Raw genomic sequence first — 25,975 nt, 5'->3', positions numbered from 1 at the left:
ATGGCCCTCCTCCTTTTCTCCTGTCACTAGGCCAAAATTGAAATGAGATCAAGACTTTTTTCAATCCTCAACAATAACAACCTAAGGAACCAATCTAACCCTTACACTCATCAATGGATAGAAGAGACCCTACAGTCAAACAGAGCAACACTTTACCACGCATATGTCCATATCACAATCATTCAATGGACAAACAAATAACATGGGCAGAGAAACAACTTACATGGCAACAGAGGTATGTCTCATTCCCTCCCCTTCCTTCCTCTGTTCTGTCATTATGTCATTAATCTGTTCCTCTTCAGAAAAGGGGGGGGGGCTGACAGAAGTCCCATATAAAACCTAGTAGGATCTTTAATTAACATTGTGAATCATGGAGAGAGCAGCTGGAGCTACAGAAGGCTGTTTCCACCTTACATCTCCCTCTAGACATTTGAAAGCCAATACAATATACTCATGTTATCATTCTCAGGGCTGCTAGGCAATGGTTTTCAAAGGTGGACCCTAGCTTTACTAAATATGAAAGAGCTCATTCAGTGAAGATAGCTTCCTGGGATTAAACAAATGACACAATACAGGAAATATAAGAAAATCAGTTTATCATTTTATGAGTTTCAAAAGCAATAACTTTTAATAAAGATCATTCTGTAAACATATTCGCATTGGAAACAACCACAAACCAATAATAACTATTTACATTTTTGATTGTTTCATGAGAAATCCCTTTAGTTTACATCAACGGCCAACACTTATATTCAACATGAGCAACAGGTTATGTAAAATCAAGTGTAATCGATATAGTGAACGAGAATGAAAGCCCTGAATGAAAAACCAAGCTGATGTGGAATATGAAAACAGATACATAAATAACAGGGAATGTCTCAAATATGGCACAACATTTTGTTTTTCAACAAAACCAACCTGAACCATATGCAGAACTAACAAAAATGTAATTTTACATTGAACAATACTTGTTCAGCTTTGCCTTCAGTACAGTTCATTTTTTAGATATAGCATTAGTGTATCATATTATCCTCAAAAACATGACATAAATCAAAACAATTAAGACATGTTTTAGCCTACTCAAAGCCATCTACAGAAAGCTTCTCGAGCATAGTTTATATTTAATCTTTAGAAATACCTGTAAAAACATACGTTTATACTTTGATCAAGCTGCAAATATACAAGAGGTAAAATGAGGACAGACAGGTCCTCAACAATCTATAAAAATATTTGTATGAACCGAGATGTCAATAATTGTTAGGACCATCTTATAATGCTGTCGTACACCCCATGGCCACAGAACGAGTGACTTACTATACTACACACAACTAAAGTGACAATCATCATAGTCATCATAAAGACAAAAGGTTAAGAACAGCCTAACCCCTTGAGAATCTAATAGGATGCATTTAAAATGCAATGAATCACAATCCAATGGCCGATTTCACAGAGATGAAGACTAATCCTGGACTAAGAACAACTTTCAATGGAGAATCTTCTTTGGACATGCTTTTTAGACTAGGCTTAATCTGTGTTGGAAACCAGACCCAAACGTCTGAGCTGCTATTTATATTCATGAAGAAGTCAGTCAAATTGATAACATAGCCCTGTAGACCAATGTAAAAACCTAGCTGTGATAGTGCAAATGTGTCTCCCCACATCAGGTGCTGTTTGTTATTCACATTATTCATATTTTTACTGTTTCACAATGAGGGGTGAACTAGTACCTAAACAGGAATCCAGGTGTATTTTGTTGACATACTTTACCTTGGGTGTTCATTATACCCTGAATAGCTCAGTCATGGATGGATGAAAAATAATTCCATCATGACTCCATACAATTATCTTGTGCTTTTCAATTCCCCTCCACTATGTATCTGATCGTACACAAACAAATGGTAAACAAACACATACAGTGCCTTCAGAAAGTATTAACACCACTCCTTGACTTTGTGGTTCTGTAAGGCTCAGTTGGTAGAGCATGGTGCTTTGCACAGCCAGGGTTGTGGTTCTGTAAGGCTCAGTTGGTAGAGCATGGTGCTTTGCACCGCCAGGGTTGTGGCTCTGTAAGGCTCAGTTGGTAGAGCATGGTGCTTTGCACCGCCAGGGTTGTGGTTCTGTAAGGCTCAGTTGGTAGAGCATGGTGCTTTGCACCGTCAGGGTTGTGGTTCTGAAAGGCTCAGTTGGTAGAGCATGGTGCTTTGCACCGCCAGGGTTGTGGCTCTGTAAGGCTCAGTTGGTAGAGCATGGTGCTTTGCACCGCCAGGGTTGTGGTTCTGTAAGGCTCAGTTGGTAGAGCATGGTGCTTTGCACCGCCAGGGTTGTGGTTCTGAAAGGCTCAGTTGGTAGAGCATGGTGCTTTGCACCGCCAGGGTTGTGGTTCTGTAAGGCTCAGTTGGTAGAGCATGGTGCTTTGCACCGCCAGGGTTGTGGCTCTGTAAGGCTCAGTTGGTAGAGCATGGTGCTTTGCACCGCCAGGGTTGTGGCTCTGTAAGGCTCAGTTGGTAGAGCATGGTGCTTTGCACCGCCAGGGTTGTGGTTCTGAAAGGCTCAGTTGGTAGAGCATGGTGCTTTGCACCGCCAGGGTTGTGGTTCTGAAAGGCTCAGTTGGTAGAGCATGGTGCTTTGCACCGCCAGGGTTGTGGTTCTGTAAGGCTCAGTTGGTAGAGCATGGTGCTTTGCACCGCCAGGGTTGTGGTTCTGAAAGGCTCAGTTGGTAGAGCATGGTGCTTTGCACCGCCAGGGTTGTGGGTTTGTAAAATGTATGCATGACTAAGTCTGCTAAATGTCATATATTTTTATGATTGTGTTACAGCCTAAAATGAAAATGGATTAAATTTAGATGTGTCACTGGCCTATACACAATACCACATAATATCAGAGTGGAATTATGTTTGAATAAAAAAATATATATATGTAAAATTCTATGCTGAAATGTCTCGAGCCATTAAGTATTCAACCCCTTTGTTATGGCAAGCCTCAATAAGTTCAGGAGTACACATTTGCTTATCAAGACACATAATAAGTTGCATTGACTCACACTGTGTGCAATTAAGTGTTTAACATCATATTTGAAAGACTACCTCATCTCTGTACCCCACACATACAATTATCTGGAAGGTCCCTCAGTTGAGCAGTGAATTTTAAACATATTCAACCAGGGAGGTTTTCCAATGCCTCACAAAGAAGGGCACATATTGGTAGATGGGTAAAAAAAATTTTTAAAGAAAATTTAAAAAAGAGCAGACATTGAATATCCCTTTGAGCATGTTGAAGTTATTAATTACACTTTGGATGGTGTATCAATACACCCAGTCACTACAAAGGAACAGGCGTGCTTCCTAACTCAGTTGCCGGAGAGGAAGGAAACTGCTCAGGGATTTCACCATGGGCCAATGGTGACTTTAAAACAGTTACAGTTTAATGGCTGTGATTGGAGAAAACTGAGGATGGATCAACAACATTGTAGTTACTCCACAATACTAACCTAAATGACAGTGTGAAACGAAGAAAGCCTGTACAGAAAAAATAAAAAGACTCCAAAACATGCACCTTGTCTGCAATAAGGCACGAAAGTAAAACTGCAAAAATATTGGCAAAGAAATTAACTGTTCTGAATACAAAGCGTTATGCTTGGGTCAAATCCAACACAACACATCACTGAGTACCACTCTTCATATTTTCAAGCATAGTGGTGGCTGCATCATGTTATGGGTATGTTTGTCATTGGCAAGGACTAGGACGTATTTTTAGGGATACAAATAAATGGAATTGAGCTAAGCACAGGCAAAACCCTAGAGGAAAACATGGATTAGTCTGCTATCCAACAGACACTGGGAGACAAATTCACCTTTCAGCAGGACAATAACCTAAAACACAAGACCATATACAGTTGAAGTCGGAAGGTTACATACACTTCGGTAGGAGTCATTAAAACTCATTTAAACCGCTCCACAAATTTCTTGTTAGCAAACTATAGTTTTGTCAAGTCGGTTAGGACATCTGCTTTGTGCATGACACAAGTAATTTTTCCAACAATTATTTAAGATTATTTAACTTATAATTCACTGTACCACAATTCCAGTGGGTCAGAAGTTTACATACACTCAGTTGACTGTGACCTTTAAACAGCTTGGAAAATTACAGAAAATGATGTCATGGCTTTAAAAACTTCTGATAGGCTAATTGACATCATTTGAGTCAATTGGAGGTGCACCTGTGGATGTATTTCAAGGTGTACGTGTGGATGTATTTCAAGCCCTACCTTCAAACTCAGTGCCTCTTTGCTTGACATCATGGGAAAATCAAAACAAATCAGCCAAGACCTCAGAAAAAACATTGTAGACATCCACAAGTCTGGTTCCTCATTGGGAGCAATTTCCAAACGCCTGAAGGTATCACATTCATCTGTACAAACAATAGTACGCAAATATAAACACCATGGGACCACACAGCCATCATATCGCTCAGGAAGGAGACGTGTTCTGTCTCCTAGAGATGAACGTACTTTGGTGCGAAAAGTGCAAATCAATCCCAGAACAACAGCAAAGGACCCTGTGAAGATGCTGGAGGAAAAGGGTACAAAAGTTTCTATATCCACAGTAAAATTAGTCCTATATCGACATAACCTGAAAGACCGCTCAGCAAGGAAGAAGCCACTGCTCCAAAACCGCCATAAAAAAGCCAGACTACAGTTTGCAACTGCACATGGGAACAAAGATCATACTTTTTGGAGAAATGTCATCTGGTCTGATGAAACAAAAATAGAACTCTTTGGCCATAATGACCATCGTTATGTTTGGAGGAAAAAGGGGGAGGCTTGCAAGCCGAAGAACACCATCCCAACCGTGAAGCACGGGGGTGGCAGCATCATGTTGTGGGGGTGCTTTGCTGCAGGAGGGACTGGTGCACTTCACAAAATAGATGGCATCATGAGGGAGTAAAATTATGTGGATATATTGAAGCAACATCTCAAGACATCAGTCAGGAAGTTAAAGCTTGATCGCAAATGGGTCTTCCAAATGGACAATGACCCCAAGTGTAGTTGTGGCAAAATGGCTTAAGGACAACAAAGTCAATGTATTGGAGTGGCCATCACAAAGCCCTGACCTCAATCCCATAGAACATTTGTGGGCAGAACTGAAAAAGTGTGTGAGAGCAAGGAGGCCTACAAACCTGACTCAGTTACACCAGCTCTGTCAGGAGGAATAGGCCAAATTTCACCCAACTTATTGTGGGAAGCTTGTGGAAGACTACCCGAAACATTTGACCCAAGTTAAACAATTTAAAGGCAATGCTACCAAATACTAATTGAGTGTATATAAACTTCTGACCCCCTGGGAATGTGATGAAAGAAATAAAAGCTGAAATAAATCACTCTCTCTACTATTATTCTGACATTTCACATTCTTAAAATAAAGTGGTGATCCTAACTAACCTAAGACAGGGAATTGTTACTAGGATTAAATGTCTGCAATTGTGAAAAACTGAGTTTAAATGTACTTGGCTAAGGTGTATGTAAACTTCCGACTTCAACTGTATACACTGGAATTGCTTACTAAGATGACTTTAAATGCTTGAGTGGCCTAGTTACAATTTTGACTTAAATGAGCCTGAAAACCTATGGCAAGACTTGAAAATGGCTATCTAGCAATGATCAACACCAACCTGACAGAGCTCAAAGAATAAAATAAAAAAATATTTACAAATATTGAACAATAGGTGTGGAAAACCCTTAGACTTACCCAGATACTTACCCAGAAATACTCACAGCTGTAATCGCTGCCAAAGGTGATTCTAACATTGACTAAGGGGTGAAAACACTTATGTAAATTAGTCATTATGGGGTATTGTGTGTAAATGGGTGAGAAAATAAATCAATTTAATCCGTTATGAATTCAGCCTGTAACAACAAAATGTATAATAAGTCAAGGGGTGTGAATACTTTCTGAAGGCACTGTAAACATGAAATCCCTGAAAGATACAGAATCCAGTCACATTCCAGGGTGAACAGCTGAGGCTATAAGCTGTGTCCATCCTGGAGCAGCACATACTGTACATTACAACAACGCTGGATGTGATATGGCTTAGTAATGAGCTTGAGACCAACCACACACACACACACACACACTCCTCAGCTAGCAAAGTGCTGGTAAAAGGTCAGTTTAACCCTCTCTATAAGGTGGCACAGTTTGATGGCAGGGCCCAGCTTCAGCCCCATACACTCCTGTACTGTGGGCAGGCTCAGCAACAGCAGGGCCTGGCCATCTATCTCCTGTCAACACGCACAACAACATGGCTCAGAAAATTAGCACACTGTGAGTGTGTGTATGTGAGTGTGTGTTTTTCCTGGTGTGTGAGTCACTGTGAGTCCTACCTGGTCCCTGAATATGCGTGCCAGCGGGGCACAGTCAGTAGTTCTGATGAAACGGGTCACATCAGTGATGCTCCAGCCCAGAGGACTGCTGTCCAGATGCAGCTTCTCCTGCACCTCCACCCGCCCACTCTGAGACAGAACACACACAAAGGGGAGGTTACACATATATAGTTCCAGGATCAGTGTGTGTGTGTGTGTATTTGTGTGCATAATTATGTAACCACCACTACCTTAGGTAAGGTGGGCCTGTTCTCATCGTCTGAGTAGGAGGGTGAGCGGGCGGGTTTCCTGCGCTGGCGACGGGGTCTGTCCCGGGGGCGAGGTTCTGTAGGGGTGGGACAGGGGGAGGGAGAGGGGGGCTGGGACTTCCTCTCTGATACCTCATAGTCATCCTGCGGCTCGGAGCCAGAGTCCTCTTCACTCAGAGAGTAGTCCTCATCCAGGTCCTCCTCTTCTCCACTAGCCTGGGATGGAAGAAATGTGGACAGTTATGATTAGTTTGAATACTGGCTCCTTTCATATAAAAGTTCCCGTAACATCAGATCTAGAATCAGATTTCTCTTCAACCTACCCCAAATCCTAACCTTAACCGTTAGATAACATCTGACCCGGGACCAATAGTTAGGGGCAACTCTTTTGGCTTCTCTGTGATGATTAAGTTAATGGCAGTTGAAGGAGATGAATGTAAGAATGGGCAGTACCAGTGGGGAGCCAGCAGGGGTGCTGTCTACAGAGGTAGACAGGTGTTTCTTCTTGTGGACAAATATCTGCTTTTTCTTCTTCCTCCTGCTCCCTTGCTTGGTGCTGCTCTCCAGGTTGGTGTAACCACCAAGGGGAAGGCTGATTCGCTTGGTCTTCTGCTTACCATAGTAATGAGCTATAGAGCACATAGACATACACCAAGGAAACTATTTAGTAACCAAAAAAAGTGTTAAACAAATCACAATATATTTTATATTTAAAGATTCTTCAAAGTAGCGACCCTTTACCTTGATGACAGCTTTTCACACTCTTGGCATTCTCTCAAACAGCTTAATGAGGTAGTCACCTGGAATGCATTTCAATTAACAGGTGTGCCTTGTTCAAAGTTAATTTGTGGAATTTCTTTCCTTCTTAATGCGTTTGAGCCAATCAGTTGCATTGTGACAAGTAAAATAAAAGACCAAGTCCATATTATGGCAAGAACAGCTCAAATAAGCAAAGGGAAACGACAGTCCATCATTACTTTAAGACATGAAGGTCAGTCAATACAGACAATTTCAAGAACTTTAAGTTTTAAAAGCAGTCGCAAAAACCATCAAGCGCTATGATGAAACTCGCTCTTATGAGGACCGCCACAGGAAAGGAAGACACAGAGTTACCTCTGCTGTAGAGGATAAGTTCATTATAGTTAACTGTACCTCAGAAATTGCAGCCCAAATAAATGCTTCACAGAGTTCAAGTAACAGACACATCTCAACATCAACTGTTCACAGGCCTTCATGGTCAAACTGCTGCAAAGAAACCACTATTAGAGGACACCAATAATAAGAATAGACCTACTTGGGCCAAGAAACACAAGGAATGGAGATTAGACCGGTGGAAATCTGTCCTTTGGTCTGATGAGTCCAAATTTGAGATTTCTGGTTGAAACCGCTGTGTCTTTGTGAGATGCAGAGTAGGTGAACAGATGATCTCTGCATTTGTGATTCTCACCGTGAAGCATGGAGGAGGAGGTGTGATGGTACTTTGCTGGTGACACTGTCACTGATTTATTTAGAATTAAAGGCACACTTAACCAGCATGGCTACCACAGCATTCTGCAGCGATACACCATCCCACCTGGTTTGCGCTTAGTGGGACGATGACCCAACACACCTCCAGGCTGTGTAAGGGCTATTTGGCCAAGAAGGAGAGTGATGGAGTGCTGCATCAGATGACCTGGTTTGGGAAGAGTCGGACCGCAGAGTGAAGGAAAAGCAGCCAACAAGTGCTCAGCATATGTGGGAACTCCTTCAAGACTGTTGGAAAAGCATTCCAGTTGAAGCTAGTTGACAGAATGCCAAGAGTGTTCAAAGCTGTCATCAATGCAAAGGGTGGCTACTTTGAAGAACCTAAAAAATATATTTAGATTTGTTTAACACTTTTTTGGTTACTACATGATTCCTTATGTGTTAGTTCATAGTTTTGATGTCTTCACTATTATTCTATTATTATGTAGAAAATAGTAAAAAATTAAGAAAAACCATAGGTATCCAAACTTTTGACTGGTACTGTATGTATGCGTGTGTGCGTGTTTGGTATAACGTACTGTATTTGGTCTTGGTGAGAAGGGAGCAGTTCTCCGAGCAGTCTTCCAGCACCATGTGAGGTGCGATCAGGTTGGGGCAGCACTCCAGCCTCACACACGTCTTCCTGCAGAACTCAGCCACCTGGTCAGCTGTACGGGCAATACCCACAGTGGCCCGGTAACTCTTCCCTTTGTACCTTCAAACCACAACATGGTCCAGAGCGTAACGGACCTGATCCATTACTGTCTGTCAGACACCAATGTGGTAGGGAGCATCTCTTCCAGTATGTTTATGCAGCAGAGAGTGTGTATATCCTCAGTGTCACTCGACTACTACCATGCAGTGGCTTGCAAAAGTATTCACCCCCCTTGGTATTTTTCCTATTTTGTTGCCTTACAACCTGGAATTAAAATAGATTTTTGGGGGGGTTTGTATCATTTGATATAAACAACATGTCTACCACTTTGAAGATGCAAAATATTTTTTATTGAAACAAACAAGAAATAAGACAAAAAAACAGAAAACTTGAGCGTGCATAATTGCCACCTTTTGCAGCAATTACAGCTGCAAGTATCTTGGGGTATGTCTCTATAAGCGTGGCACATCTAGCCACTGGGATTTTTGCCCATTCCTCAAGGCAAAACTGCTCCAGCTCCTTCAAGTTGGATGGGTTTCGTTGGTGTACAGCAATCTTCAAGTCATACCACAGATTCTCAATTGGATTGAGGTCTGGGCTTTGACTAGGCCATTCCAAGACATTTAAATGTTTCCCTTTAAACCACTAGAGTGTTGCTTTAGCAGTATGCTTAGGGTCATTCTCCATCCCAGTCTCATATCTCTGGAAGACTGAAAACAGGTTTCCCTCAAGAATTTCCCTGTATTTAGCGCCATCCATCATTCCTTCAATTCGGACCAGTTTTGCCATCCCTGCCGATGAAAAACATCCCCACAGCAAGATGCTGCCACCACCATGCTTCACTGTGGGATGGTTTTCTTGGGGTGATGTTAGGTGTTGGGTTTGCGCCAGACATAGCATTTTCATTGATGGCCAAAAAGCTCAATTTTTGTTTCATCTGACCAGAGTACCTTCTTCCATATGCTTGGGGAGTCTCCCTCATGCCTTTTGGCAAACACCAAATGTGTTTGCGTATTTTTTTCTTTAAGCAATGGCTTTTTTTTCTGGCCACTCTTTTGTAAAGCCCAACTCTGTGGAGTTTACGGCTTAAAGTGGTCCTATGGACAGATACTCCAAACTACGCTGTGGAGCTTTGCAGCTACTTCAGGGTTATCTTTGGTCTCTTTGTTGCCTCTCTGAATAATGCCCTCCTTGCCTGGTCCATGAGTTTTGGTGGGCGGCCCTCTCTTGGCAGGTTTGTTGTGGTGCCATATTCTTTCATTTTTAAAAAAAATAATGGATTTAATGGTGCTCCGTGGGATGTTCAAAGTTTCGGGTATTTTTTTATAACCCAACCCTGATCTGTACTTCTCCACAACTTTGACCCTGACCTGTTTGGAGAGCTCCTTGGTCTTTATGGTGCCCCTTGCTTACTGGTGTTGCAGACTCTCGGGCCTTTCAGAACAGGTGTATATAATCTGAGATCATGTGACACTTAGATTGCACACAGGTGGACTTTATTTAACCAATTATGTGACTTCTAAAGGTAATTGGTTGCAACAGATGTTATTTAGGGGCTTCATAGCAAAGGGGGTGAATACATATGCACGCACCACTATTCCATTTAAAAAAATAATTTTTAAACAAGTTCTTTATCTTTATTTCACTTCACCAATTTGGACTATTTTGTGTATGTCCATTACATGTAATCAAAATAAAAATCCATTTAAATTACAGGTTGCAATGCAACAAAATAGGGAAAACGCCAAGGGGGATGAATACTTTGCCATGCACTGTATATAGTGGCGTTATGGTGCATACCTAGAATAGACCAAATCTACAGCATACAGAAATAAATTGTGTATGGTTTCTCATTTTATCACATTACTGTACAGTAAATACTATAATCTAAACAGCAATTATACAACAGGTAGGTCTAATGCTGACTGGTTAAAAGCGCATTCCAGCAGGTGTCTATTCCACAAGTTACCACCGGCTAAATTTTATGACATTAAAATACCTATTTATTCTGTTCCATCTGACTGCGCAATCCACCGTCTCATCAGCCCAGCCAGGCAATTTATAAATTCGATCTCCACTATAAAAAGCCTCTTGACATTATCTCAGATTTCATTTAGACTAACATTTAGTTTTCAACAGCGTAGATTTGTACAAACCTTGCTGTTTGTCTATTCGACATTTGCAACATTGTTTCAATATTCATATTCAATCTCCAGCAGTCCCATAGTAATGAGCGTGTCGAGAATCGGGACGAGACAGACAGGCAGGCAGCGTTTCTCAGCCAGTTAAATTCATGAATCAGCTGGCATAATTTTTGTGGATATATACAAAGAAATGTCAGTTGAAAAAAGGTAAGACAAAATTAACTGCTGCTAGTTTGCAGTCTTTCCAGCTTCATTTTGAAGCTGTGTTGTTGGCTAGGTCCTCTGAACAACAGTGTCCTGACGAGTGAGCACATTTTCTATGCCAGGCGAAATCAGCCTCATTAACTCATTGTTATGGGTGTGTCCAAATAAATGTCACTAGAAAACAGCTTAAACAAATGCAAATGCAGCTACTTTGCTGTTATTCTGGCTGTACTTTTTGACGTCACATAGCCGTAGTTGGCTAACTAGCAAGGAAGGGATAAGAACGTTTCCAGCCAATATGGCAATGGAACATTTAGAACGAACGACTGGGTCGCGTCCATAGATACAGAAGAAAAAGACTGAACGACTGGGTCGCATCTCTGGCAACCGAACCGATAGAACAAACGACCAGCCGGCTTGAGTAGCAACCCTAGATTTGCCTTGGGACTAGATCTTGTGGAAGGATGAAATAGTATGAATAAATTCATCAAAATAATGTTTTTAATTAAAATATGTCAATCTTTGAATTGTTAGTAACCCGTTATCCTCTCATGTCCTGTGGTCCAGGTGTTGACTCTGCTGATCAGCTCAGCCTACAAGCCCAGCCAGGTGCTGAGGGAGCTACAGCAGGACCCAGAGCTCAGGGGGCACTTTGGTGGGGAATGGCAAGATGGCACCGACAGATATGGCAGCTCTGCTTCTAGGTCCTAAGCAACTTTGCAGTATTTTGTTTTTTTGTGTGTTATTTTTTACATGATTACCCCCCCCCCAAAAATGTTATTACATACAGCCCGGAAATAACTTTTAGTTATCAGGGCTATGGTAATTCACCAGCATTACGACCATGAATTGGATCCTTTGTTCGTACCCCGCAAGGCAATTTAACTTATTCCAGAGGCTGCTCCAAAACACCACCGGCGTAGAAAACGTATTCGGAGTGGACTTCTCGTCCGACCCAGAAGGCATGCACACCATCTACCGCTTCCGAATATGTTACTTGGTAATGTTCAGTCTCTGGATAAGAAAGTAGACAAGCTAGGGGCGAGGATCTCCTTCCAGAGAGACATCAGCGATTGTAACATACTGTTTCACGGAAACATGGCTCCGTCCATACAGCCAGCTGGGTTCTCAATATAACGGGCAGACAGGAATAAAGAATTATCCGGGAAGAAGGAAGTCGGGGGTGTATGTTTCATGATTAACTACTCATGGTGTGAGTAGTTAATCAATCAAATGCAGACTGCATTACCTCCCAAGAGAATTCTCTTTGGTTATAGTCACAGGTGTGTATATTCCCCCTCAAGCCGATAAAATGACAGCCCTCAAAAGAACTACACTGGACTTTATGCAAACTGGAAACCACATATCCTGAGTAGAGGTCGACCGATTCATCGGAATGGCAGATTAATTAGGGCCGATTTCAAGTTTTCATAACAGTCGGAAATCGTCATTTTGGACGGCGATTTTGCAGATGTTTTTTTTTTTTTTACACCTTGATTTAACCTTTATTTAACTAGGCAAGTCAGTTAAGAACATTCTTATTTTCAATGATGGCATAGGAACGGTGGTGTCATGACGTTGGCCTGGGGGTAGGTTTATGACAGTCATAAATACCTCTTCCCCCCTTTTCCTCTCTCTACCCTACTGATGTTACATTTGCAAAACCCTTGGTTAACATAGAGATTCTGGGAACATCAGAAGGTGGTGGGAAATGAACTATATTTTGGTAATCCGACCAATTGAACATATGCGGTGGTACTTAATGAATATGATGTCGGTTCGGTTGTCATCTGAGACATTCTCATCAATGATAAGATGACAAACTCTACAGTGGAAAGTCTGCACATTGTAGTTATCGGATTCACACGGAATTGTTGTTCAATTTAAATGTTTGAATATGAAATTATTCGTGATGGGATGAAATGTGATTTTAACTTCTAAAATGTGAGATTTGGGTTTTCATAAGATAGGGCTCTGCTCAATCAGTGGCCCGCCCCTGTGAAGGGACATGGGCTATAAAACCTCCTCTCCCTTCCTATATAAGCCCTTGACGACAATATAACCTCCTGTTCCGAGGACGACAGTCCAATGTCAGAATGGTTCAGATAATAACAACAGAACGAAGCCAACATCAGTGTGAGCTTTGGTTGCGAATGGTATGAACTTTGAACTCTTATTCACTACAGAAGTGATACCTCCTAGCCGTTGAGTTAGCAACAGCAGCTGCAAACGAGGGTTAGGAAGGAACAGACAGAGTATCCCGTCTACCACACAACGACGTTACTGCAACGTATTCAATTTACCAGCAGAGACATTCTTCAAAGGACAAAGGACTCGTTGGGCAACACGGCCTTCCATCTACCACCAACCTACCGAAGCACAGCTCAGAGTAAATATTTATTGCATTTTCCTTTTCCAAATGGGCGGTAATTTTAGAAGGCATAAGATACTGTATTTACGATAGCACAGTTTCGCCCTTCCCGCTCTTTCACTCAAACCCAGACCCTTTTTCTTTTGTGTAACCAGCTGTCATATCTGTTCCGCCCGCTAGGGATGTTTGCCTTTATGACGTAATTTGTAATCAAGTTATGATTTAAATATGTGTATGTGTAATTCTGTGTGATTAGTTAGGTATTTAGTAAATAAATAATTAAACCCAATTTTGTATTGCTGATTCAACTTGTTAGCCAGGGTTCGTGCAGATAATCAAGAATTTACAACTTTCAGATGAGACTGAATTAAGATGACAATTAATATTGACTGCTATTGATGTAAAATATTACTCGGTCTTTAAGAGTTTATTTGGAAGATAACAGCTCTATAAATATAATTTTGTGGTGCCCGACTCTTTTATAGAATAGTATGTCATATCACTTAATCCGGCATAGCCAAAGACACGACAGTGGGTTAACTGCCTTGTTCAGGGGCAGAACGACAGATTTTTAACCTTGTCAGCTCAGGGATTCAATCTTGCAACCTTATGGTTAACTCGTCCAACGCTCTAACCACCTGCCTCACGAGGAGCCCGCCTGTTACGCGAATGCAGTAAGTGCGCAAAAGGTAAGTTGCTAGCTAGCATTAAACTTAATCAATCATAATCTAGTTATAACTACACATGGTTGATGATATTACTAGTTTATCTAGCGTGTCCTGCGTTGCATATAATCGATGCAGTGCGCATTCGCAAAAAAAGGACTGTTGTTGCGCCAACGTGTACCTAACCATAAACACCAATGCCTTTCTTAAAATCAATACACAGAAGTATATATTTTTAAACCTGCATATTTAGCTAAAAGAAATACAGGTTAGCAGGCAATATTAACCAGGTGAAATTGTGTCATTTCTCTTGCGTTCATTGCACGCAGAGTCAGGGTATATGCAACAGTTTGGGCCGCCTTGCTCATTGCGAACTAATTTGCCAGAATTTTACATAATTATGACATAACATTGAAGGTTGTGCAATGTAACAGGAATATTTAGACTGATGGATGCCACCCATTAGATAAAATACGTAATGGTTCCGAATTTCACTGAAATAATAAACGTCTTGTTTTCGAGATGATAGTTTCCGGATTCTACCATATTAATGATTAAACGTAGGGTGCCATCTTTCGAATGGGACATTAAACGGGTGTCCTGACTCTCTGAGGTCATTAACGATCCCATGGCATTTATCGTAAGAGTAGGGGTGTTAACCCCGGTGTCCTGGCTAAATTCCCAATCTGACCCTCAAACCATCACAGTCACCTAATAATCCCCAGTTTACAATTGGCTTATTCCTCCCCCTCCTCTCCCCTGTAACTATTCCCCAGGTCATTGCTGCAAATGAGAATGTGTTCTCAGTCAACTTACCTGGTAAAATAACGGATAAATAAAATAAAATAATGACCTAAGGCTCGCATTTCTGTGTGTTATTATGTTATAATTAAGTCTATGATTTGATAGAGCAGTCTGACTGAGCGATGGTAGGCACCAGCAAGCTCGTAAGCATTCATTCAAACAGCACTTTCGTGCGTTTTGCCAGCAGCTCTGCTGTTTATTACTTCAACTCCCGAGATTAGGCTGGTGTAACGATGTGATGTGAAATGGCTAGCTAGTTAGCGGGGTGCGCGCTAATATCATTTCAAACATCACTCGCTCTGAGACTTGGAGAGGTTGTTCCCCTTGCTCTGCATGGGTAACGCTGCTTCGAGGGTGGCTGTTGTCATTGTGTTCCTGGTTCGAGCCCAGGTAGGAGCGAGGAGAGGTACGGAAGCTATACTGTTACACTGGCAATACTAAAGTGCCTATAAGAACATCCAATAGTCAAAGGTATATGAAATACAAAATGTTATAGAGAGAAACAGTCCTATAATTCCTATAATAACTACAACCTAAAACTTCTTAACTGGGAATATTGAAGACTCATGTTACAAGGAACCACCAGCTCTCACAAGTCCTCAACTGGCAGCTTCATTAAATAGTACCCACAAAACACCAGTCTCAACGTCAACAGTGAAGAGGCGACTCCGGAATGCTGGCCTTTGAGGCAGAGTTCCTCTATCCAGTGTCTGTGTTCTTTTGCCTATCTTAATCTTTTATTTTTATTGGCCAGTCTGAGATATGGCTTTTTCTTTGCAACTCTGCCTAGAAGGCCAGCATCCCAGAGTCGCCTCTTCACTGTTGACGTTGAGACTGGTGTTTTACGAGTACTATTTAATGAAGCTGCCAGTTGAGGACTTGTGAGGCGTGTTTCTCAAACTAGACACTCTAATGTACTTGTCCTCTTGCTCAGTTGTGCACCAGGGCCTCCCACTCCTCTTTCTATTCTGGTTAGAGCCAGTTTGCGCTAATCAGAACCAGCACAACAGTTTTCAGCTGTGCTAACATAATTGCAAAAGGGTTTTCTAATGATCAATTAGCCTTTTAAAATTATAAACTTGGATTACCTAACACAACGTGCCATTGGAACACAGGAGTGATGGTTGCTGATAATGGGCCTCTGTACACCTAAGTAGAAGTTCCGTTAAAAAAATCTGCTGTTTCCAGCTACAATAGTCATTTACAACATTAACAATGTCTACACTGTATTTCTGATCAATTTGATGTTATTTTGATGGACACAAAATGTGCTTTTCTTTCAAAAACAAGGACATTTCTAAGTGACCCCGAACTTTTGAATGGTAGTCTACATAGACTTGGAATCCCTGGCCACTTTAATAATGGAACACTAGTCACTTTAATAATGGAACACTAGTCACTTTAATAATGGAACACGAGTCACTTTAATAATGTTTAAATAATGTCTACATACCTCTTTACTCATCTCATATGTATATTCTGTATTCTATTCTACTGTATTTTATTTAACGCCACTCCAATCTCATATTTATATATTTCTTAATTCCATTCTTTTACTTTTAGATTTGTGTGTATTGTTGTGAATTGTTAGATACTACTGCACTGTTGGAGCCAGGAACACAAGCATTTCACTACACCAGCAATAACATCTGCTAAATGTGTATGTGACCAATACAATTTGATTTGTTGTTATGGTGTATACTCTGTAATGTCCACTGACTTAGCCTAAATCATCGTTTCCTGGCTCTGCATATAGTTAATGATCCCTATGAAGCAGTGCGAGTGTATCTCATTCACATCATCATATAAGGTGAGTGTTATTAACTTCACTAGGGTAGGGGGCACCATTTTCACTTCTGGATGAAAAGCATGCGCAAAGTAAACTGCCTGCTACTTAGGCCCAGAAGCTAGGATATGCATATAATTGGTAGATTTGGATAGAAAACACTAAAGTTTCCAAAACTGATAAAATAATGTCTGTGAGTATAAAATAACTGATTTGGCAGGTGAAAACCTGAGAAAAATCTATCTATCCATGAAGTGGGACTTTTTTATGTTTGTAGTTTTCTATTGAATTCCATTTCAGCATCCATTGAATAAGGACTCAAATTGCACTTCCTATGGCTTCCACTAGATGTCAACAGTCTTTAGAAATTGTTTCAGGCTTGTATTCTGAAAAATGAGGGAGTAAGACCACTCTGAATGAGTGGACACTGCAGTGTCCCAGAGCTTTTTCATGCGCGCGACCGAGGGTGTGCCTTTCTTGTTTACCTTTTATATTGACAACGTTATTGTCTGGTTGAAATATTATCTATTATTTAGGCTAAAAACAACCTGAGGATTGATTATAAACATTGTTTGAAATGTTTCTATGAACTTTACAGATACTATTTGGATTTTCCATCTGCCTGTTGTGACTGCGTTTGAGCCTGTGGATACCTGAACAAAACGCGCTAACAAAACAGGTTTTTGGATATAAACAGGGACTTTATCGAACAAAACTAACATTTATTGAGTAAATGGGAGTCTTGTGAGTGTAACCATATGAAGATCATCAAAGGTAAGTGATTCATTTTATCTCTATGTCTGACTTGTGTAACTCCTCTACTTGGCTGGTAACTGTAATGTTTTGTCTGCTGGGTGCTGTTCTCAGATAATCGCATGGTATGTTTTCGCCATAAAGCCTTTCTGAAATCTGACACGGTGGTTGGATAAACAAGAAGTTAATCTTTAAACCGATGTATAACACTTGTATGTTTTATGAATTTTTATAATGCGTATTTCTGGTATTGAATTTGGCACTCTGCAATTTCACTGGATGTTGGCCAGGTGGTACGCTAGCGTCCCACATACCCTAGTGAGGTTAACGTAGCATTATTATGGTGTTATAGTGTGGTGGGTAGACTGACTTGGCCTTCAGAGTCTCTCCCTGGCCGTGCCCCCTGAGCTCTGGGTCCTGCTGCAGCTCCCTCAGCACCTGGCTGGGCTTGTAGGCCGAGCTGATCAGCAGAGTCAACACCTGGACCACAGGACAGGATACAGGGGGGTTAGAAAGCCATAGAAGATGACATGGTAGGATACACCACAGAATGAAATAGAATATGTATCTGTATGGGGATAACAATGAGTTGTCATCTACAGTTGTGCCTGTGTAAGATAGAGAGGAGCTGGTAGAGGTGTGCTGCTCTCTCGTTCACCTCTTTCAGCACCAGGACACAGTTGCCAGGGCCAATGCTCTGGGGCAGCTCAGCGATACGGCCCTTGTTCAGGTAGGGGCCAGAGAAACAGCGGTGGTTGAAATAGATCTTTGGGCAGCTGTACTTCCCGTTACCCTGAGCTGCTGACATAGACAGTCACACACACATGTAAGATTTTCTCATACGCATTATTTTTGCACAAATGATTTTTCACAAGGAATTACACTCACCGTTCTCCGATTGGTTCAGATCCTGCTGCCTCGCTGCATCAGGGGCTGTGGCTTTAAGTGGAGATCTGCAATCAGATCAAACCGAAATAAACATACAGTTAAAAATAAAATATGTTACAAAGTTGGGTAACAGTAGAGGTACGTTTCGCTTTTTTAATTTCTAATCCCTCGCTCTCTGTAATAATCAAGGTCTGCAAAGCTCACTGCTTCTCTGGTTGCACCACGGTCACATGGCTCTTCCTCTGAGCTGCAACAGAACAGGAACAAAAGTCAACATCTACACATGCCAGTAACCTTCAGATAAAACACTGATATAGACCAATCACCAAAATGGTCAAGAGGTTCTTGTTTGGAGCCTGACCTCTAGGTTTGTAGGGGTGTTGGAGGGGATAGCCATTACTCTCACACCAACTGACTGGAAAGATGTCCAGGGAGTCCACATGAGTGATAATGTCAGGGAGAGGCTGCTTCAACCCTGAGAAGAACACACAAAGCAGAGGGGAGTTTATGAGTGGCTGAACATGTGGCTGAATAGAATATGTAAAGTACCAGTAAAACAGATTTGGACACACCCACTCATTCAAGGGTTTTTCTGAATTTTTACTATGTTCTATACTGTAGAATAATAGTGAAGACATCAAAACTATGAAATAACACATATGGAATCATGTAGTAACCAAAAAAAAAGTGTTAAACAAATCCAAATATATTTTATATTCTTCAAAGTAGCCACCCATTGCCTTGATGACAGCTTTGCACACTCTTGGCATTCTCTCAACCAGCTTCATGAGGTAGTCACCTGGAATGTATTTCAATTAACAGGTGTGCCTTGTTAAAAGTTAATTTGTGGAATTTCTTTCCTTCTTAATGTATTTGAGCCAATCAGTTGTGTTGTAGGGATGGTATACAGAAGATAGCCCTATTTGGTAAAAGACCAAGTCCATATTATGGCAAGAACAGCTCAAATAAGCAAAGAGAAATGACAGACCATCATTACTTTAGACATGAAGGTCTGTCACTACGGAAAATTTCAAGAACTTTAAAAGTTTCTTCAAGTGCAGTCGCAAAAACCATCAAGCGCTATGATGAAACTGGCTCTCATGAGGACCACCACAGGAAAGGAAGACACAAGAGTTACCTCTGCTACAGAGGATAAGTTCATTAGAGTTAACTGCACCTCAGAAATTGCAGCCCAAATAAATGCTTCAGAGTTCAAGTAACAAACACATCTCAACATCAACTGTTTAGAGGAGACTGCGTGAATCAGGCCTTCATGGTCGAATTGCTGCAAAGAAACCACTACTAAAGGACACCAAGAAGAAGAGACTTGCTTGGGCCAAGAAACAAAAGCAATGGACATTAGACCAGTGGAAATCTGTCCTTTGGTCGGATGAGTCCGAATTGGAGATTTTTGGTTGCACCCGCCGTGTCTTTGTGAGACGCAGAGTAGGTGAACGGATGATCTCCGCATGTGCGGTTTCCACCATGAAGCATGGAGGAGGAGATGTGATGGTGCTTTGCTGGTGACACTGTCTGTGATTTATTTAGAATTCAAGGCACACTTAACCAGCATGGCTACCACAGAATTCTTCAGCAATATGCCATCACATCTTGTTTGAGCTTAGTGGGACTGTCATTTGTTTTTCATGACGGCTATTTTACCAAGTAGGAGAGTGATGGAGTGCTGCATCAGATGACCTGGCCTCCACAATCACCTGACCTCAACCCAATTGAGATGGTTTGGGATTAGTTGGACTGCAGAGTGAAGGAAAAGCAGCCAACAAGTGCTCAGCATATGTGGGAACTCCTTCAAGACTGTTGGAAAAGCATTCCTCATGAAGCTGATTGAGAGAATGCCAAGAGTGTGCAAAGCTGTCATCAAGGCAAAGGGTGCTTACTTTGAAGAATCTAAAATCTAAACTCAGCAAAAAAAGAAACGGCCCCTTTTCAGGACACTGTCTTTCAAAGATCATTCGTAAAAATCTAAATAACTTCATAGATCATCATTGTAAAAGGTTTAAACACTGTTTCCAGAGCTTGTTCAATGAACCATAAACAATTAATGAACATGTACCTGTGGAACGTTCGTTAAGACACTAACAGCTTACAGACGGTAGGCAATTAAGGTCACAGTAATGAAAACTTAGGACACTAAAGAGGTCTTTCTACTGACTCTGAAAAACACCAAAAGAAAGATGCCCAGGGTTCCTTGCTGCAAGGAGGCATGAGGACTGCAGATGTGGCCAGGGCAATAAATTGCAATCTCCGTACTGTGAGAAGCCTAAGACAGCGCTACAGGGAGACAGGATGGACAGCTGATTGTCCTCGCAGTGGCACACCACGTGTAACAACACCGGCACAGGATCAGTACATCTGAGCATCACACCTGCAGGACAGGTACAGGATGGCATTAACAACTGCCTCAGTTACATCAGGAATGCACAATACCTCCATCAGTGCTCAGACTGTAAGCAATAGGCTGAGAGAGGCTGGACTGAGGGCTTGTAGGCCTGTTGTAAGGCAGGTCCTCACCAGACATCACCTGCAACAACGTCGCCTATGGGCACAAACCTACCGTTGCTGGACCAGACAGGACTGGCAAAAAGTGCTCTTCACTGATGAGTCGCGGTTTTGTCTCACCAAGGGTGATGGTCAGATTTGCGTTTATCATCAAAGGAATGAGCGTTACACCGAGGCCTGTACTCTGAGACGGGATCGATTCGGAGGGTCCGTCATGGTCTGGGGCGGTGTGTCACCGCATCATCGGACTGAGCTTGTTGTCATTGCAGGGAAGACATCCTCCTCCCTCATGTGGTAACCTTCCTGCAGGCTCATCCTGACATGACCCTCCAGCATGACAATGCCACCAGCCATACTGCTCGTTCTGTGCGTGATTTCCTGCAAGACAAGAATGTCAGTGTTCTGTCATGGCCAGCGAACAGCCCGGATCTCAATCCCACTGAGCACGTCTGGGACCTGTTGGATCGGAGGGTGAGGGCTAGGGCCATTCATTCCAGAAATGTCCGGGAACTTGTAGGTGCCTTGGTGAAAGAGTGGGGTAACATCTCACAGCAAGAACTGGCAAATCTGGTGCAGTCCATGAGGAGGAGACGCACTGCAGTACTTAATGCAGCTGGTGGCCACACCAGATACTGACTGTTACTTTTGATTTTGACCCACCCGCCTTTGTTCAGGGACACATTATTCAATTTCTGTTAGTCACATGTCTGTGGAACTTGCTCAGTTTATGTCTCAGTTGTTGAATCGTGTTATGTTCATACAAATACTTACACATGTTAAGTTTGCTGAAAATAAACACAGTTGACAGTGAGAGGACGTTTCTTTTTTTGCTGAGTGTATTTTGATTTGTTTAACACTTTTCTGGTTACTACATGATTCCATATGTGTTATTTAAAAAATAAAGGAAAATAAAGGAAAACCATTGAATGAGTAGGTGTGTCCAAACATTTGACTGTTACTGTATATATTAAGACTGAGTATTCAGGTAGGTGAAATTGACACCCAACAACATTATATCCCTCCAACCCAGCCCTTTTCTCTCTCTTCCAGCTGTTCTGTTCTCACCCTCCAGATGCAACCAGATGTGCTGACCTCTGACCCTGGTTACGGTTGCCACGTGAACTTGCTCAGGAGAGACAGGATTCACCGCCTCCAGCCTCATGGACTCAACAAAGTCATGATCACTCTGCCCCTGGGGAGAAAACACCTGTCATCATATCAGTTGGAGTGGTGTGTGTTTTTGGTTTAACAAACCTTGTAGGGACCAGAAGTCCTCACAAGGATAGTAAAACAAGGGAAAAAAATTCAAGTGGGGACATTTCACTGACAAAGAAAAAGGCTATTTTAGGCTCAGGGTTAGTTTTACAGTTAGGGTCAGGTTTTGGGTTAGGATAAGGGTTAGGGAAAAATAGGATTTTGAATGGGAATCAACTGTTTGTTTCCAAAAAGGATAGTAAAACAAACATGTGTGTGTGGTTGTGTGTGTCTCACCACGGGGAAACAGCTCTCTGGCGCTCCTTCCGCTCCACACTGTTTCAGGTAATCCGCCCAGTCAAAGTTCTGGCCCTGGTAACCTACACACCCACATACCCAGGGACACAGTAAACTCTGTGATCCATTTCACTGGACCAGTAGAATGCCTGAGGTGAGTGTATTCTGCCCTACCTGGAGGGGGACTGAGGAGTACCCCATTTTTAAGGCTCCATTGGGCAGGGAAGATTCCGGTGCTCCCATAGTGACAGAGTAAGGATAAGCCAGGCCCCGCCCCTTCACTGTCTCCCTGCAGGCTGTCCATCTGCACCCTGAAGTACTGGTCGCTCAGCACCTGGGGAACACAATGATGGCATCACTGCTACAGCCCCATACAACTAGGGGAAACCTACCATATGATAATTGTGTCATTGGTAAACACTTATCAGGAGAAGACTGATGCTGTGTGGATGAGGTGAGGGTGTTACTATGGTGACATGTAAGCGTTACCTTGGTGACAGTAGCTGGGCTGGTGTTGAAGGGGGCAGCAGGGTCCACTGCCTCTAACTTCATCCCCTCAGAGAAGCAGTGAGGAGAGAGGACTGGCCTGTCCTACAAACACACACACAGGAGATATGCCAGAGGGAGAGGGACACAGAAAGAGGGTGGGGGGGAAAGAGAGAAAGAGAGAGAGAGAGAGAGAGAGAGAGAGAGAGAGAGAGAGAGAAAGAGAGAAAATACCTTAAAGAAGTCTTCATTGATGGCTTCTTCTTTAGGCTGTCTAATGTTCTTTCTCACCTCCTCCCACTCTGTCTCGCTGCGCAAACCACGAAGCACTGCAACACACACACACACACACACACACACCACACACACACAATCACCCAAATAAACACACTACAACAGTGGTCACCAGGCAACCAGCCCAGCATTAACACATCTTATTCAACAATATCTTGATGATTCATTGATTGAGGTGTATTTGTGTTTACTCTGTAGTTTTCCAAAACCAGGGTTGGTCAACAGCACCACAAGGTGCAAAGGCAGTTCTGTTTCTTACCAGCAGGTGGGGTGAGAGAGAAGCTGTTTTCCTCAGCCCAGCCAGGTGGGTGTAAGAGGGGGTCCAGGTAGAATACCCAGCGCCTGGTCTGTGACTGAGTGAGCCCCTCCGTCCCAGTGTAGCGCAGACACAGCCGGCCCCCTATGTTGTCCTCCACCTGGGCCCCCCAGGCCACCCCTGGGTCTACACTGTCCTGCAGCTCCACACACCACCCCAGGGGGAACAGGTCTCCCCCTGTCTGGGCCTGGACACAGACAGAGAAGGTTTTTTTTATTATTATTTTTTACATTTATTGACACTAAACAATCAAGCTGTTCTGAAATTATTAGTAATGTTGAATAGGTCCCAACTATAGTTATGGTCCTAGTGTCCCTACCCTCCCCGCTCCTCCCTCCCCCCAGACTCACCCCCTCCAGTAGGTGTGCTGGTGCACTCCCTCCCTGAGCCAGAGCCTCCTCTAGGACAGCTTCCCAGTCAGCATGTTTCTCACGGACACCTGAACACACATCATATTCATACATCGATATCCAGTACATTCCTGTATGAAAAGTTGTAAGTTTTCCAATGCATTTATTTGAACACAGGGCCAAACTGGTCTACAGCAACACAAATGTCTATTTCCATCAAACCCTATGTCACCCCCTACTCACCCTCAGGCGGTCTCATTGGTTGCCTGTGCTGTCTGCTCCAGCCCAGAGGGTGGAGGTCAGAGTTCATGATGTCACACCAGAAGTCTGCTCGTCGGTCATCGTGGTAACCTCGTAGCGCAGCAGCAGCAGTTGGCCACAGGTGGTGATGATGGTGGCCACCCAGTAGGGTTGGTCAGGCTCCGAACGCACACACACCTCCAAACTCATCCCTGGAGCCAGCCCTGTCTGCAGGCTACGGTCCACCTGAGAGGGAGGGAAGGGTGTGTATGTGGATATACAATAAATAGGGCCATGACCACAAAAAACTCTGGTCCCTAAATATAAGTACCATATCTGCAAATAGGCCCTGATGCAGTGTGATAAGACATACATGTTTGAAGGCGTGATGTGGAACCGCCAATACTCCATTCTCCTCCAGATATTCATCCCAGTTGAAGTCAGACTCCAGTTCAGAGCCGCCTTTTGAAAGACACATACAAACTTATTTACAAAGACAGAAATATCATCTGAATACACCTCTGCCATTCAACCATTGTGAGACTCACCAGATCCCTGTGTCTCTGGGTTCATGATTCCCCCACTGTGTTCCCAACACCACCCAGGAGACTGTATTAGCAGTAGCTAAAACCACTTTGATCCAACTGAAAAAGTTACAAAAGACAGGATGTTAAATAAACACCTCTGTAGAGGTACATCTGTTTAGGGCTTGGTACTCAGTGGCTTTTAGATCTCACATACTACACACTTATACAGTTCCAAGTCCACCATCTCCCTCTTTCTCCATCTCATATTATACACCCATTCCCCCCTCCCTCCTGAACTCAAGCTGAAAACCCCCTTCCTGTCAAAGCAGTAATATCAAACGATCATGGGATGTGATCGCAATGCGTGTGGAGTCTGCACTTTTGAGGTTATAAATTGCACCCTAGCAGCCTCTGCCTCGCGACAGGTGTTCCCGCCAGTAGCTGACAGATATATTCTTATCTCAGAAAAGGTGTTGGTTGACCGTGACAAACTCAGCACAAAAATGCTAATGCCAGCCTACACATAATATCTTCATATTTGGTTACGAAAATGGCTGTAAGAAACAGTCAATATAGTATTGGTCACATACAAGGATGTCATTGGTCACATATAGCCAGCCATAGACTACAGTGAAACAGTGTAATCGGCTGTACTGTGTATTAACTACAATGTTAAAATGTTTACGATGTTACTACATCAGGCCGCTTGCAATGACACATCTCAAGCTAAACAAACATCAGATAAAACACTAATCTAGAAAAAGCTAGTCTGACTTTTCAGGGATAGTTTATGTCAGCATCAGCAATATTGCAATCTACTGTTGACACAATCTTGCAGGCAAAGGCGTAATGCGCCACCCCAACTTTCAATGTTATATTGTGTTCGAGTAAAATGTAATTGACAACATTGAAAAGAGAATAACAAAAGCTGTCTTGCCTATGACGGGTTTACAATGTTGATCGTGGATATTAAAGTCAGTGAGAGGAGATTGATCGGGCGCGCGAAGCTGATGCACCGTTTCCACTGACCACGAGCAAGTTAACAACTGAAATGTCAAGTATGGGTATGGCGCTGCCTACTCAGTCGAGCACAATACAGCTTATTTGACACCAGGAAAAAACACACGGGAGCCACCAAGGCAGCTGAAAATAGTACATAATAAATAACAGGTAAGTATTTCGTCCACGTACGTGAATCTCACCTTTTCCTAGTTCTTCCAAGTAAATTTAAAACGTTACCCCCGTCTTTCTCCTGTCCTCTGCCTCGTTCCAATATGGCACGAACCTCAACTGCGCATGCTCGATCATTCACTTTCTCAACCTGGTGCTGTCAAGAGGCGTCCCGCACTGATGG

At 42.6% G+C, this 25,975-nt stretch overlaps 1 protein-coding gene across 1 annotated transcript; it reads right to left on the bottom strand.

The window, feature by feature from the left end:
• Positions 1 to 579: 579 nt before the first annotated feature.
• Positions 580 to 25,900, bottom strand: LOC115139971 (scm-like with four MBT domains protein 1). Its single transcript, XM_029677948.2, is given in 22 exon segments — positions 580 to 6,274; positions 6,377 to 6,505; positions 6,607 to 6,840; positions 7,078 to 7,253; positions 8,667 to 8,842; positions 17,880 to 17,989; positions 18,168 to 18,310; positions 18,398 to 18,462; positions 18,602 to 18,644; positions 18,759 to 18,872; positions 21,983 to 22,109; positions 22,409 to 22,491; positions 22,583 to 22,742; positions 22,898 to 22,999; positions 23,129 to 23,223; positions 23,448 to 23,691; positions 23,855 to 23,943; positions 24,098 to 24,208; positions 24,211 to 24,340; positions 24,468 to 24,556; positions 24,643 to 24,738; positions 25,824 to 25,900. Coding segments are annotated over 21 exon segments (2,586 nt in total). The 5' UTR covers positions 24,668 to 24,738; positions 25,824 to 25,900; the 3' UTR covers positions 580 to 6,133.
• Positions 25,901 to 25,975: the final 75 nt, after the last annotated feature.

This window comes from Oncorhynchus nerka, linkage group LG2 (genome assembly GCF_034236695.1).
Source record: "Oncorhynchus nerka isolate Pitt River linkage group LG2, Oner_Uvic_2.0, whole genome shotgun sequence".
In the NCBI taxonomy this organism is placed as follows: Eukaryota; Metazoa; Chordata; class Actinopteri; order Salmoniformes; family Salmonidae; genus Oncorhynchus; species Oncorhynchus nerka.
The sequence above is the reverse complement of the archived record's forward strand: the minus strand, read 5'-3'. Positions and strand labels throughout refer to the sequence as shown.